The 15,189-nt window shown below is 40.8% G+C and overlaps 1 protein-coding gene and 2 long non-coding RNA genes across 6 annotated transcripts in view; 2 read left to right on the top strand and 1 right to left on the bottom strand.

Annotated features, from left to right (window-relative positions):
• LOC117201229 (uncharacterized) overlaps positions 1-2,897 on the top strand; it is a 31,363-nt gene extending 28,466 nt beyond the window's left edge. The window contains exons 2-3 of the long non-coding RNA XR_004483228.2: positions 2,199-2,400; positions 2,509-2,897. This is a non-coding gene — a long non-coding RNA (uncharacterized LOC117201229). The remainder of the gene's footprint in view (positions 1-2,198; positions 2,401-2,508) is intronic.
• An 80-nt stretch (positions 2,898-2,977) lies between these two features.
• MOSPD2 (motile sperm domain containing 2) overlaps positions 2,978-15,189 on the bottom strand; it is a 60,423-nt gene continuing 48,211 nt past the window's right edge. For 2 of the 4 annotated variants that reach the window (XM_004269667.4, XM_033427937.2), the window contains 4 exons: positions 15,161-15,189; positions 14,402-14,531; positions 5,959-6,061; positions 2,978-5,371 (listed from right to left, as the gene is read on the bottom strand). The exon at positions 15,161-15,189 is cut by the window's right edge and continues 68 nt beyond it. In XM_004269667.4, coding sequence (XP_004269715.1) covers positions 5,234-5,371; positions 5,959-6,061; positions 14,402-14,531; positions 15,161-15,189 — 400 coding nt within the window. In that variant the 3' untranslated portion in view covers positions 2,978-5,233. Of the gene's footprint in view, positions 5,372-5,958; positions 6,062-14,401; positions 14,532-15,160 lie in introns of those variants that run through there. The other 2 variants (XM_012532953.3, XM_033427938.2) reach the window with 2 other exon arrangements.
• On the top strand, positions 5,260-15,165 carry LOC105747986 (uncharacterized). Its single transcript, XR_001119748.3, has 5 exons — positions 5,260-5,397; positions 6,829-6,920; positions 11,318-11,483; positions 11,952-12,033; positions 15,017-15,165. It is a non-coding gene; the product is annotated as an uncharacterized LOC105747986 (long non-coding RNA).

Here is a 15,189-nt window from a genome sequence, read left to right as displayed (position 1 = left end):
CAGTCAGACTGGGTAAGATTGGGTTCAGCTTTCTGACCCTCTGTCTCCTGGTCTGCAAAGTGAGGGGACCAGATCTGATGAGCTTGCAGGTTCTACCCAATACACACTCTGTATAACCCTTTCCATTGAGTGGGGGCTGGGGCTAGTGAATGTGATGGGCTAACACTCCCATGATTTAGGTAAGCTTACGCGGCAGGAGGGATTTGTCAGATGTAAAGTTTCTAATCAGTTATCTTTGAGTTCATCAGAAGGGAGATTTGTCCTGGCTGGATCTGATCTAATCAGGTGAGCCCTTGGAAGTGGATCTTTATCCAGTTGAGCCTCCATGGAGGATGTCATTGGCTGACAGTCTTGTGAGAGCTTGACCAGGGAACCCAGCCATGCTGTACCAGACTCAGCCCACACAAACTATGAAATAATTCGGGTGGTTTTAAGATGCTAACTTTGTGGTAATTTGTTACTTGGCAATAGAAAACGTCTATGATCTGATGGTATTAAACACATGACTCCTTGAGGTGACTAGACTATGGCGGAGACAACTAGTAGCTGCACACCCTACTAGGTGCCCTTCTACAGAGTGATGGATAAACCTCTCAGAAGGTTGATGCTGCACAGCACAGCCCTCCATCAAAGTAAACAGTACATTAACCTGTACGTTTCAAACCTTTCACAAAGTAAGTTCTGTCTGTAGCTTAGAATTCCAAGTACGTTTCCAACCAAGGGTCTCGAGTGGTTATTTGTGTTTTGTCACCTCTGCTTCTCAAGTATTCTATCTTCTCTTTTTCGTCCCCTGCTGTTTAGGGTAGGTAAAGTTCTCAGCTGTCCTTTCAACATTGTAACCTATTACTCAGATGTGGCAGTTCTGAGTGGTTGTAACAAGCAGTGGACTTGGGAGACTAGTTCAACTCTTGGCTCTGAAACCAACTAGCCTGTGACCTTGGGAAAAAGAATTATTTCTCAGGCTCTTGGTTTCCTTATCTGTAAAACACAAGGTCTTATCATGTATTCTCACATTGTTCAGACAAAGGAACACGAACAACTGGTCATTTCAAGGATTCTGTATTCTTGCCCGTTGAACCAGCTGTCTCAAACATTTTAACATGTGCAAGAGATTGGCTTTACTTTGCATGGCAGGGGACATGAGTAGGGTAGGGAAGAGAATCTTTGGACATTAGAGGGAAGTAATTATATTCAGTGTTAAGGATGAAATTGTTATGAAGATGTGAAAGAGCCTATGTGATATTTTGATGGAATTGTTACAAATGTAACGGGAAACTGTTATGGGTGGAATATTGCAAGATGAATTCCAGGTGTGGGTGTGCTGTTATGACGGGGTGTGGGTGCAGTGGTGGAAGGAAGAAGCATCAAACCAAGTCTTCCTCAGACTGGTAAGGGATACTCCTTTACAGGATTCAAGGCAGTTGATCATCACTGGCCATCTACATGCGTCCCTTGACCTGGGCACCAGAATTCAGAGTGAAGTACCAAGAAGGCAAGGATGGGAGTACAGAGCAGGGAAAAGTTTGGAGAACTGACATTTGGCTTTGAGTGAGATGGGATATTCAGGACATCAACCCAAGTGTGAAAAGTTCTAGGGAGCTGGAGTGGAAGGTGGTGGAGGCAACATCAACAAAGCCGGGCTAGCCTCTCCGGGGCTGCTTTTAAATGCAAGATTTCTTCTCACTCTCACACTCATCCTGGGAAGTTGTACTTTGATATCAGAGGCACTTAGGGATGAGGAAACTGAGGCTGAAAGAGGTTAATTAACATTCCCGGGTCACACAGGTAGCAAATGTCAGAGGGGACTTGAACCCGGGCAGTCCTCATTCAGAGCCCTCACTCCTGACCACCACTCCGTCAGCTGGGACAAATGGGAGGACTTCCATTCCGTGCCCTCGGGCCAGGAAGAAAAGGGGAGTCCTGTGCTTCTGGGGACCCATGTTGTTCTGACATCAAGAAACCTTAAGTTGCTGGTAGAATTTAGAGAAGAGCCGGGTCGCTGTAAAGTAACTGATCCTTTCCTAGCTGGAGCCTTCCCCGCACAGGAGCTCTTCCCTAGAAAGTTGCATCTTTTGGGAAAGAAGCCCACACCCTCAGAGTCCTGGCTAGGTGTGGGGCTCCTTGGTAGGTTACCGGTCTGTCTTTGTGGCTCTGTTTTGAATTTCTCCCATGGTTTTGTATCTCGACCTCTTTTGCAGTTTAGAAGATGGACCTGTCCTTTTCGTTCTATTTTATGGAGCTGCACTTGGGAGCTGTGTCTTCCAGTGGCGAGGGGAACCACACAAACAATCCCCAGGGCCTTTGCCATCGCTATCCGGGGCCGCCCCTCCTGAACCACACCCACGTGCCGTGCTCCGGTGCCTTCTCGCCGGGACCACCTGCCATGCGCCCGGCAGCCAGGTAGGATTTCTTGTCAGCCTGCTTCCTGCAGGTTCCTGTCAGCAGGCAGGTGTATAGGTACTAGGATTGAGGGATGTAGGGCAATTCTGACATGTGTGGCCACTCTAGTGATAGGTTCTGTGATGGAGCCCCCAGCTGTGACAGTGAGGCCAACGCTAGGTCCGGAAAATGGAGAGCTCCCCTGAAGAGCAGCCAGACCCTGACCCAGGGGCGAGGAGAAACGGGACACACTAGGGACGGGTTCACCTGATGACACAATTGTGCCTTTGGAAGTTTGTGATGCCATCCTTATAAAAAGGTAAGTAGGCGCAGAAGAAATTAATGTGATCTTTGGAAGGTCAGAGTGAACCTGAGCTTTGATTTTTAAGATGCTTTATCAATTAGAGACCAGAGGTTTTTCCTGATGATATTTATTGCATAAATGTAATTATTTTTCTAAAACATATTAAAATAGAAAACATGTTCTTTTGATCAGTTTATACAAAGAAAATACCAATATAGTAATAAAAATACTGAAAATATATGAAAAGCACCAGAACATTAGAGAAATTACACCGGCAACAATTCTAGGAGTATATTTTTGTTTTTTGCAATTGTACAATAAAGTGCTATTAAATCCAGTCAAAATTAGTGGCAAGATATAAAAACAGTTATGGTATATTATGAAATTTGAGGCTAGGTTTACCAGCAATTGTATCTTTAGGCTACTTGCCTATAATGATATTTCATTAATGTTTTCATGGAAACTCTATGAATTTCCATTCCAAGTATTTCATTAATGTTTTTATGGAAACTCTATGAATTTCCATTCCAAGTGAAGATAATTTAAATCTGAATGTTGGTCCTTGGTAATTTGGTCATGAACAGGTAATGACATATTAAAAAATAAAATTATTAATTATAGCGTACTCAGTCATACAGACGTGATTAAATAAAATCAAACAAAGACACAATAAAATCAAATGTAAATATATGTGATCAATTAAGACAAGTACAGAAGTTTAGATGCCTTTGATTTTATGGTTAATTTTCAATATATTTTGCTTAGTCACATTTAATAGACACACAAATGTTAACAAGAAATGTTATTAAATTCAACTGGCCAGACATCAGGGAAAAACATTTTAGTGAGTCAATGTAATTTTCATGTGAAACATTAAAGGGACACCGTCAGGACAATACATTTCCAATTTTGACTATTTCCTCACTTATTTGCTGAAGAACAAAACACATACACAGATACTTCGGGATTAGATTATAACAAAGCCAGGAATCTAACATATAAGGGGAAATCGCTGTGCACACACACAGGGAGATACTATGGACAGTACTTAGGGTGGGCTGCAGTCAGTTTCACGTCTGGAGGTGGCAAACTGAAACAGAAAAACCCAAATTAAGACGAAGTATCAGACCAGTGTCCATTTAAGGTTTTATTTCCTAGGCCAATTTTGAAGGAACTCTATTTTTTCATTCTTCATAATGCCATTTGGGAATCATCACATTCTCAAGATGAAAGCCGCCAACACTACAACCTCAGAATAAAACATTCTGCAAACATGGCTCAATCAAAACTCAAAATTTATTTTACAGGCAGACTATTTTTTTCTTTCATATAAAGTAGATTTATATGTGAACCAACATGGACCAAAACTGTTTATATTAAATGAGAAAACAAACTACTTGCATTAGGCTCTGCTCCTGCGAGGTGTATCATGTTACGAATTGAGGAACCGTCCTCAGTATTGCTGTGACAAAGGCAGAATATATCAAGTGAGTCAATTAACCCTGGTCTGAAGTTTTTACAGTATTTTTCACTCTTAAACCGAGAAGTGACACTTTCGATTTATTTTTTCACCCTTACCGAAAGTTCCCTTCTCGTGGCTGATTTTAGCAAGGAATTGAAATGTAAATGAATTATACTGCTCTGCATCTCAAAAACTAACTTTTCAAAAAAATTTTATCTAACTCCTTTCGTTTAGAAAGGAGGGTGAAGATGGTCCAATGGAGGATCAGGCCTTTATAATAAGTGAAGCAAAAGGGTCCCTGTCCAGCCAGAGAGAGCAACGTGAAACTGCGTAAAAAAAGACAGGAGAGGTTCTTCTTCTGGACGTTACTGACGGACAGAATTTAGAGAAAATCCAACCAGACTTAGTTCCCCAAATCCTAGCTAAATGAGAGTGTGAGTGTTCATTAAAAAGTCTGAGATTAATAAAAGGCAGGCAGGCCGTTAAGGAAGACGGATAAGAAACAAAGGCTAAAGGTGGTTTGGCATTAAGTAGTTGTACATTCCAAAAGAACATCGACTAGCATCTGTTAGTAGTTCTCAAAATTACAAAGTCATGGTTACAGAAATTACTCTGTATGTTTTTTCAATATACATGTTCTTCTATATACATAGTATAGAAAAGCTAATAAGTTGGCTCAGCTATAATAATTCTGTCAAAAAAAAAGCAGATGACAGTTTTTGGCTGCAACAAAGCATGTTACTTTTCCGTTCAGCTAACATATATACATGATAAAACAAGCTTTAAAAGTATTAAATCAAAAGGGAAAAATAAATTATCTCTATTAAGTCACACAACAGATATACCTTTACGTACTTGACTAACTACCTATAGTTTCTTGTAATCAGTATCTTCAGCGTTTCCTTATTGTTAACAGTTTATTTTCAAGACATGTTTCAGTCCCCCCCCCCCCCCCCCAAATGCCGTACATTTCCTTGGAGGAAGGAAGCACAGATGTGTGACACTTTCAGCATGGTGGAGAAGTTCTGGGTGGTACTTTTTCCACCTAATGAACGGAAAAGCCATGTTTCCTACCGAGCACCACTTCTTTAACTGTACAACAAATAGAAGAGAGAGATGACAAAAGCAAGCGAGACCACTGTTAAGGAAAGCAGCCATTGCTGGAACCAGATACAATGCTGAACTTGGTCTTCAAGCTTCCTATTGCTTTCTAGTAAACGATTGAGCTAAAGAGGGGAGAAAAGGATGAAAGGTTTGTATCAATAAAACAGTACAATAATCAAGTGCATGACAAATGGGAATATTAGAAATCCCACAAACATTTATGGGATAGAGTCCATCTACTCTGAAAGGCTGGGAGCTGGGAATGCAATTTGGTTGCTGAACGGATGTGTATCTGTTCTCATTTTGAAAAGGTCTAATTCTCTAGTTGAGAAAGGAACAAAGCAATCATTTCCTGGAGGTACTGAAACCAGCTATTCAGAAAGAGAGCCCCTCCACCTTTTTCAAATTTAAATGCACTACATGGTACCTTTTCCATGAGATCAAGTTCTTCGATACCCCCCAAAATACCATGCGCTTTGCTGTAAGGTCCCTAGTCCAAATTGAAATAGCCAGAGCTTTCAGAAAGTTAGTTAGAAGATCTCCAAAAGTAACGCACCACTTACCATTTCTGATCTGGCTTCCCTTCACAAAGAAGAGAGCATTTCTGTCGTGGCTATGCCAAAGGTCTGCTTTATGTCAGTGGGGAAAAAATGGATTTCTAATATTGATTAACACTAAAGACTTATAGTTAGGAAGAAAGAACACTTACCTGTAGATAGAGCTCTTCACCGGTTTTATCTGACATGTTAAAGGCATGGTGTTTTAATGTAAGAGTGGTTGGCTTAATGCTCTCAACAATATGGCATCTTAACCTATGAAAGTACAAAGGAAACATAACTTCTTAAAGTTTTTAATGAATTTTTGAAAAGTAAAGTGTAAAGTGAAAACAGTTAAACACAGAAGTGTATGTAACAGAGGTGAAAGTACTCATTCCTCTCCCCAGATATACCTAAGGGAGCAGCTAGCTCAACGTGTGTTTATCTTTGAAGGGGAGCAGAATTTGCCACCCCAAAACGTGCCTCTGGGGCACAAGGTTTATCTTGAGCTGGTTATTTTTTAAGAAAAAGCAGACAAAAGTGGAAAGCTTTTTCACTTTTCAGTAGAAGCTCTGAAAAGTGAAGAGAAGTTACCTTTTTGTGAGACATGCACAGTTACAAGGGAAATCTCCATTTGTAAGGGTGTCTCCCTCTCTGCCAGGTACAGGAGGATGACTTTGTATCTCTCGACACTCTTATCAATGGAGAAGGCAGAGACTTAAATCCGCAGGACAACCTTAGCCGTGTATGTTGTGCTTTTCCCACCATCCTCCCAGAACTGGCTCCCTCGCCCACAACATCATCTTTTCTCTTTAGCTGGAGGTGGTATTTAAGGTGGTGTCATGGGCCATTGCGGGAAGTTTTACTGTTTTCCTGGGTCTCTCAAAGTATACAGGAGGTATACATGCTAGTAAACTTCTGTTTTTTTCCTGTTTTCTTCTTTTCACCTGTCTGTGATTACGGGGGTATGGCAGGGGGTGGGATGGGGATCTTAGGCAAGAACGTAGAAAAATAAAGGGAAAATTATTTTTCCTCTCCTACAGTTTGGCAACCTACCCTGGGAGCTGCTGAGATACCATACTCACTTGGGAGCCTGCAGATGGGATTCTGGAAAACGGGCAGAAGCCCGAGAAGGGTAAGAATTCTTACTAAAGTCAGCTCTCCTGGATCTCAGTCTGGTGCAGTTGAGAGAGGAAGGTAAAAATTTCACCTTGTCCCTTCTTTTCCAAATTGAGATTAGCAGGAGAAAATATTTGTGTCAGCCAGTTCCTTAGTATTGTGACTTTGGTAGAGATTTTTGTTATGAGTATTTTTGTCTTCTACTGGTCCTCTTTCCTCCCACAGATGGTCATTGTTCTCTTTTATCTCTGTCTCTTGTGTTGTCAGAAGGAGAACCACAGGACAGATGAGCTTTTCCTTTCGTTTTACTCTGTCTTGAGAGCTTGGCTTTATGACCAGGGAGAACAGTCTCTCTGGTCTCTGCCAGAGGGATGATGCATGTGTCTGCGTGCATCTGGCGACCACCTGAATAGGCTGGGGATCCGGGACACTAACTGATAAGCAGCATTCTCTGATGCTACCGGCTCTCGTGGGCGTCGGTCATAAGGGCCCCTTGTGGTCTCCACCTTCTTATTTAGGGCTGGAAAAGTCCTGTTCCAGTAGTGCTTACCCCGTGTCGCAGGTTTGTAACTGAAGGCATATCATTCTTATGGGAAACGGGAGACACTTTTCACGACCCCATTCTAACCACGTGTGACAATGAAGGTCTTTGCTTCCTTAGGCTAACTCTGGGAGTGAGCTTTCTGAATCGTGTGAGGGCTGCATCTTTTGCACCCCGTTTCGGGATGCCTCTTGCATCCATGGCTAAGCCATAAAGAGGCTTATAAGTTTGAGTTGCTATTGAGATTAATATAAGATCATACTACTCAGCAATGGCCAAAAGATGGATCTTTTGAATTGGAAAAACTTCTGTGTTTAAACATTTTTTAGAGAGCTCTCAGCCTAAACAATTGTTTTTCTTGGTATCTATGGAAAGACCAACTTGAAAGGAGGACGTGAAGGAGTATGGGGGCCAGCCTTAGGGACGTCCTTAGTAAGATGAAATTACAAAGCTCTTTTTACCTCCACTTTCAGAAGATATCTACCAAATTTAGAGAAGAGTTAAAAAAGACTAGTGGCCATTCAGTTCCCCACTCATAGGGACCTTGATTGGCTGCTAAGGGGTGTTCTTCACACCCATGATTATACTGTAGTTATCAGACAAGCCCGATGGCCCCCCTAGGGAAAACAGGCACACTCACACGGGCAGCATATGACCAGAATTCCTCCCAAATTATCAGGAAATGGATCAGCTGAAGGCCAATATTCAGGGGCTGACAGAAGTAGGGGCTTTTTCCCCTAAGGTGAATTGGTCCAAGGTTGAATTGTGCACTCAGAAAAAGGAGAGCATTCAAAGGCCTTTGTTGGACGCTTTCTACAGACTTTGTACAGATGCTGCGTTAAGCCCTGAAACTCCAGAACATAGAAATCATTTGATTTCCGTCGTAATTGGAAATCTCCCTGATATAAAGCAAACTGAAGAAAATGTAGCTGGATGCCATTCAGGCTGCAATCCAATTTTTTGAGGAATTAAAAGCAACTGTCTTTGTCTTGCAAATCTTCACAAAACCAGAAATTCGGCTCTAGAAGCAATTCAAAGTTCACCTATTCTAACCATTCCAAAACCTGCCCTGTTTATCTCAAAATACTTGCAGGTATTATAAAAGACCACATCACTGGAAACAGAACTGTTCTGTACTTAGAAAAGTAAGAAAACATTTAAACGGTAATTTCGCTAAACCTCTGATAATAGGTAAAGTACCCCCAAAACTCCAGGAAAAAAAACCTTACTTTCTCTGTCCCTTTGAGGTGTAAATTTTCTACCCCACCTTCTGTAGGACCTGATAGCCAGCTCATAGAAATGCAAACTTTAGGAAAATGAAGCTCATCAGAAGTTAAAGAAAAGGAGCTATTTTGAAATTGGGCAAATGAAAAAAGCAAAACAAAAACCCCCACAAATATTAGTTTTTTAAAAAAAAAAGCTTTAGCACTCTGAGCAGGTAAACTTATTCCAACTGCCAGAAACACAGTTCGGATCCAACTGTTCTTTAATAAGCTAGTGAGTTTTGTGTCACTGTACCTTAATTCATGGCTAAAATTCTGGAACCAAAGCTATAAGGTCTCTGGTTTGCATCTGTATGTTTACATGTGTGTATATATATATGTTCTAAATGTGTGATATTTTCCTACTTCTGAATGGTACTGCCAAGATTAATTCATAAAAACTATTCAACTGGCTTAAAGAAAAATAAGTGCTTTTCAAATTGAATATTTCTAAAACTCAGAAATAGAGAAACTAACCCCAAATTTTTTTCAAGTTCACAGGATCTGGGATAATCTTTGGTAAATAAAAGCTGGGTTAAATCAAGACAGTATGGTACTGGCACAAAAAAAGAAATATGGATCAATGGAACAGGATAGAAAGCCCAGAGATGCACCCACGCACCTGTGGTCACCTTATTTTTGATAAAGGAGGCAAGAATATACAATGGAGATCAATTATACTTCAATACAAAACAAACAAACTGGGTTAACTGGTTGGTTTAATTATACAGGTCTTGATATAATAGAGACATGCAACCTTTATTCTACCTGGGCTTACTATTCAAATAAGTAAGTTCATGTTATCTCTGTTACAAAATTTGTCAGCAAGAACACCTTGGCATGATGGCTGATTTTGTGTAATGTCTCCTGGTGTTTGTGTGAAGAGTCTAAACAATTGTTGGTAGCAAGTGATTTAGATAAATGTCAGCGAGATAAACGTTAGGTGAACTTATCAGCAATGAGTATATTTTATGGTACATCTCTTACAAACAGTTTTCCAAATGTCTTTGGTAACTTGAAACTTTAGAGTTTTGCTAAGTTAAATGACAGGAAATTCACTGAATATCTAGATCATTTCCAAATAAGATAAAATAGTGAAACATTAATTACTACACATAGGTTTATCTACTTCTGGCTTCTTATTACAGAATGAAAGGTATTTGGGTATATTAGTAAGCATATCTTGTGCCACAATGAAAAACTATACTGGGAGGAAGTATCTATTTCTAGAAATGATGAAATATATTCATAAATTTGCCAATCCAAAGAATGCTGGTGTAACAGACTGCAAGTGCTTATTTATCAGTTTTCACTAGAAAGTAACATTTCTAAGGATTATTAAAACGACTAGAAATAAGTATATCAACCCTGTACATAAGAATTAGGATGTGTTTTTGGCCAAGAGAAGTAGGGAGGTGCATTTTTGTTAAGGGAAGTGAAAGTGATTTTATCCTAAAGTAAAGCTATAGTTATTTCAGAGTAGAAAGTAGGAGAATAAATGGATACAGAAAGTTGGGAAGAGACAGAAAGAGAAAATTTTACCTTGTGTAGTCAAGCTGGCTAAAATTGAATAAATTTGTTTTAAGGGTTTTAAAAATAAGCTTAATATCAACAGTGTAATTACATGAAACTAAATTTTCTTTTTTTGCTAAAGGGACAGTTTTATTGGGCTCTTGGTGTGGTGTGGTCTGCTCCTGATAAGAGACTGTGAAAGGTTTTTCTTTACCTTTTTAAGTAATCTGCCTAGAAAGAAAAGATTTTGCATTTTATCAAAATAATTTCCTGTGCTTCATCTTATCTTTATCAGCAGGTCTTTAATTAAAAGACTCAGTTTTAAGATTAGGAGCTACGTTTTGCTCGCAACTATGTGACCTTCTGTATTTGCCTTTGAAATGTTTTTAACTGTCACTTCGGTTAACTGGATAATTAAGTATTGTTTCATAATGATATATGATTCTATTTAGCCAAGTGTCCAAAACCTTTTGATATTTTTGACAAACGTCCCCAAATCAAATTCTAAATGAAGTCTTTTTGACCTCAAACTAACTTTGGGATTTTTCCCCACGGCCCCTGGAACATCTCAAAAGAAGTGTTCTCTTTATAAAAAGATACTAAACCACTTAGGCTTATTTGATATGTTAAATTATGTGGGACACATTGTCAAATAAGAATACTAAACCTTCTTGATTGTACTTGTATAGATACATGTTTCACCTTCAAAGAGATTCACAAAAAGGACTCTGACAAGTACTCTAGAACACAGGTTTCTGATAACTTTTAAGACCGTAAAACTGAGCTGGGTAAGAATTTCCAGAACTAATGGAAAAAACTGAATTCAGGCAGAACAAAAATTAATAACGTGGGATTGAATGAATTGATGAGAACGACTGAAACACGTTTTGTTTCTCCAGATTTAAGGAGAACTTTTCCTCTTAAGCTATCTATGATTTACTGCAATTTGGTGAATTATACCTTTGTAAGCAGAATTGAGACAATTTTTCTCCATACCTGATCCCTCCAGAATTTAGAAACTCTTAGTGAATGTTCTCATTTTCATGGTGATATAGTTATTTGCACAAGTTCAATGAGAATCTGTTCTCCTTGTAACAGGACACAATTGGAAATATGGTTGTATTATCAAGCTTTTGACTTGAATGTCATATTTGAAAATGAAATGCATGAAGTCGGATATGACCAGATGGCTTTAAGGAACTAAAGACCCTTGGAAACAACTGACCTGGTACCTTGCTTACAGGGTTCCAGACAGCCTTACTAGGTGAGTAAGGAAAGTCACTTCCTGGCAAGCTCAGGAACCTCAGAATATTTTGGGGACCTCAAGAAGACAGGAATTTGCCTAAATTAGCATAATAGCTTTATCCTTGTTTACCGTGCTTTTCGTGATAGCCTTCGTCCACCCCACAACATCTTTCTTTTGTCTTTCACTGGAGATGGTAGTGAAGGTGGTGGCTTGGGCCATTTGGGAGAGTTACTCAGTTTTCCTGGGTCTCTCCCACGTATACAGGAGGCGTCCATGGTATGAAACTTCTGTTTCTCTCCTGTTCGTCTGTCTTTTATTACAGTGGGTCTCAGCCAAGAACTTGGAAGGGTAGAGGGAGAATTATTTTCCCTTTCCTACATCCTCCAGCTTCTTAATGCAGGTATAAATTACACACAGTGCTCAATAACCTAAGAGAAGTTTTTTATATGATATTCAGTAGAATTCACCTGATCTTCCGATTTGCAGGAAGCCACCCTTTCTAGATGGGAGGCAGTGCTTTCACCTGGGCCTTCAGTACCAAACCACCAAGTCCCCCTGTTTCTGTGAGGTAAGTGATTCATTCTCTTTTGACAGTTATAGAACAGAAAGCCATTAGAAACTGATTTACAAAGCAACCCAAAAAGAAAGAAAAAACCCCATAATTTTGAGGTACTGTTTGATAAGAACTTCAAAAGTAGGCCCTCCTGAAAAGTAACTTGAAAAGTTAAACGTCTTCTCCATCTAAAAACATGTCACAACTGTCACCACAACTGTCACAATGAGCCTTATCTAGATCCGTGTTCCTACCTCGGCTTTAGGTTCTGTTCCTTCTAACTTTCTCAGGAATTTCACTGTCAATGGTTTATTTTGTAAGGTCAGCCTCTCCTTCGGAAATGGTCCTTACTATGGTTTTAAACAACGCTCAAATATCTCCCATTACAAAATCCCAAACAACCCCTTCTCAACAACACAGTCTTCCTTCCAACTATGACCCTGGTCCCTCCCCGACAAGCCCAACGTCCAGAAGTCTTACTGCCTGTGTTTCTTTGGCATCTGGCTCCTACCAACTCACAGTGTTCCCCGTGAGGTCGTCAGTTACCTCCATCACGTCACCAGCAACGGCCACGTCTCACACCTCATCCTTGACTGACGTTGGTAGCACTTTGTTCCTCCTCTGTGAAACACACTCTACCCCGGGCCTTACTGACACAGCTCACCTACTGCTTTCCCTCCTGACGCCCTGTATTGTTCTCCTTCATTTGGCTACTAAATATTCCTCTGAGCTGTGTCTAACTTTCACCCTCTCTCGCTGGGTACAAGTTAGACCTAGCCTAGAGGAAATAAAGCTCGTCTTCCCAGGCCCATTCTTATTCTTGTTCTCCTACCCTCTATGAATTGCCCGCAAAGGGTAATCTTGCCCAAGGCATTTCAGAGCAGGTCGACGTTCTCCCAGTGGTTTTACAATGGTGCCCAAGCTGCTCCTCTGGGCCCTGTCTGCCTCCAACATGCTTTCTTACTATGGATCCTCTCACACCCTGTTCCAGCCACATCTGTATTCTTTCAACTCCTTATTTGAAGATTGAACTCAACTACAACCCTTACTAGGTTTCTCAGCTTCTCGTCTATAAAAAGGGAAAAATAACTACCTATGACCTAGGGTTGTTTTAGTGACTAAATGAATAAAGGAGAGTACCACACTTAAATAGAACTTGCTATATGCCAGCGCTAGTCTAAGTGTTGTTAACTCAGTATCACTCTTTCATCTATGTCTGCCCACAGTCTATTTTTCTACAAAGCCTCCCAGAGTAATCCTTTAAAAAAAACCAAGCCGATCACCTCATGGCTCTGCTCAGCACCAACTAATGGTTTCTCCTCTCAAAACCAGAAGTTCTCACTATGGCAATGATCCGGCATCCCGTACTGGAGTCAGGTTACACTGACCTCCTTGCTGTTCCTCACCCAGGCCAAGCACACATCTTTTTCATTTATGGTTCCCTCTACCTGCAAAGCTCTTTTCCCTGTTATCTATGTGGCCTACTCTCATTTCCGTCAGGTCCTACTCAAATGTCATCAGTGTGGCCATCCTTAACTACCCTCAACTGAGCTTTCTCAATCTTGGCACCACTGACATTTTGGGCTGGATCATTCTTTGTCATGGGGTGCTGTCTTGTGCATGGTGGGATATTGAGTAGCATCCTGGTCTCTACCTATTAGATGCCCACAGCACCCCACTGTCCAGTTATGACAACCAACAATGTCTCCAGGTATTGCGTCCCTTGGGGAGCAAGACTGGGCACACTCCAAAAAAACCCCCACAACCTTCTTCTCTATTCTCCTCCTCTTTCCTATACATCTTTTTTGCACACATGCACAGACATACGTGTATATGCCTATATAGTCACAGGGTTTTCTCTTAAATAGGATAATTGTCATACATACTTTTCTGTGAGTAGGTTTTTTTCTTTTCCTAATAGTATGTCACAGGTATCAGAACAAACAGATGCACTACACTCTTGAATGGCTTCAGAGTACTTCTCAAATGCATTTCACTATTACTTTACGGATGAACATTTAGGTTCTTTTCCATTTTCCACTACTAGACAATTTTTGTGAAACAATGTTTCACTGCAGCAAACATTCAAGTACATAAGGTGAGCATTCCTACAAGGGTAACTGCTGTAAGAGAAAATCTGTTTGTAATTTTGACACATTCAGATTCTTGCATTGGCCAGCAAACAAATCTCTGCTATTAGCAATCTCCTAGAGAAACTCCAGGTCTTGTACCTGAGCCTTGTAGGGGTTGGGGCCAACAGTGTAAGCCTAGATGTCTGCCAAATGCCAGGAGGAAGGGATGCCTGCTTATTAGCCCATGTAGGTGCATTCCTCTTTGGGATTTTTCCCATTGCAATTTGAGAGCCTGTAAGGGAAAAGCATACCTATGCTCCATTACTTTGTTTCTGGGAACTTCTTTCCAGAACTGAGTCAATTCTGCTGGGCCTGTGCCAGATGACTGTTCCATTTCTGCAGCCATTATCAGAAAACGGTCTTGGGCAGAGACTGTTAAACCTGCATTCCAAAAGGGTAACTTATTATATAATAAACAGGAACCTTTACAAAGGGACAAAGGGTTGGCTGTGTGGCTTAAGCATTATTCTAGAAAACACTAAGGAAAACGAATAATATGGAACTATCTTATTATTTTTGTTTTTTTGTGGTACGTGGGCCTCTCACTGTTGTGGCCTCTCCCGTTGCGGAGCACAGGCTCCGGACGTGCAGGCTCAGCGGCCATGGCTCACGGGCCCAGCCGCTCCGTGGCATGTGGGATCTTCCCGGACCGGGGCATGAACCCGTGTCCCCTGCATCGGCAGGCGGACTCTCAACCACTGCACCACCAGGGAAGCCCGGAACTATCTTAAAAAAGGAAAAAGTTCTCCTAAAGATGAATAATTTTTTTGTTTGAAATTCAATTTTAACTGGCATCAGTTTAAACAATTTTACTTCTTAAAAAAATTTTGTTGTAATGAGAGCCATTCACCCGTCTCATTTTACAGGTGAGAAAACAGATGCCCAGAGTGTGGCGAGGTGACTTGCTGATACCCTGCTAATTTCTAGATTCCAGTCCAGCTTTGCTGAGTCATCACCCAGCCCCAGGCCTCCCATAACACCCCACTGTGGCCAGCCAGGTGACAACTCACCCCCGTGGGGAGACACGACTATATCAACT

The sequence above is a fragment of the Orcinus orca genome, chromosome X, assembly GCF_937001465.1.
Source record: "Orcinus orca chromosome X, mOrcOrc1.1, whole genome shotgun sequence".
Taxonomy (NCBI): Eukaryota; Metazoa; Chordata; class Mammalia; order Artiodactyla; family Delphinidae; genus Orcinus; species Orcinus orca.
Note: the sequence above shows the minus strand (reverse complement) of the source record. Positions and strands in the feature narration are given on the sequence as shown.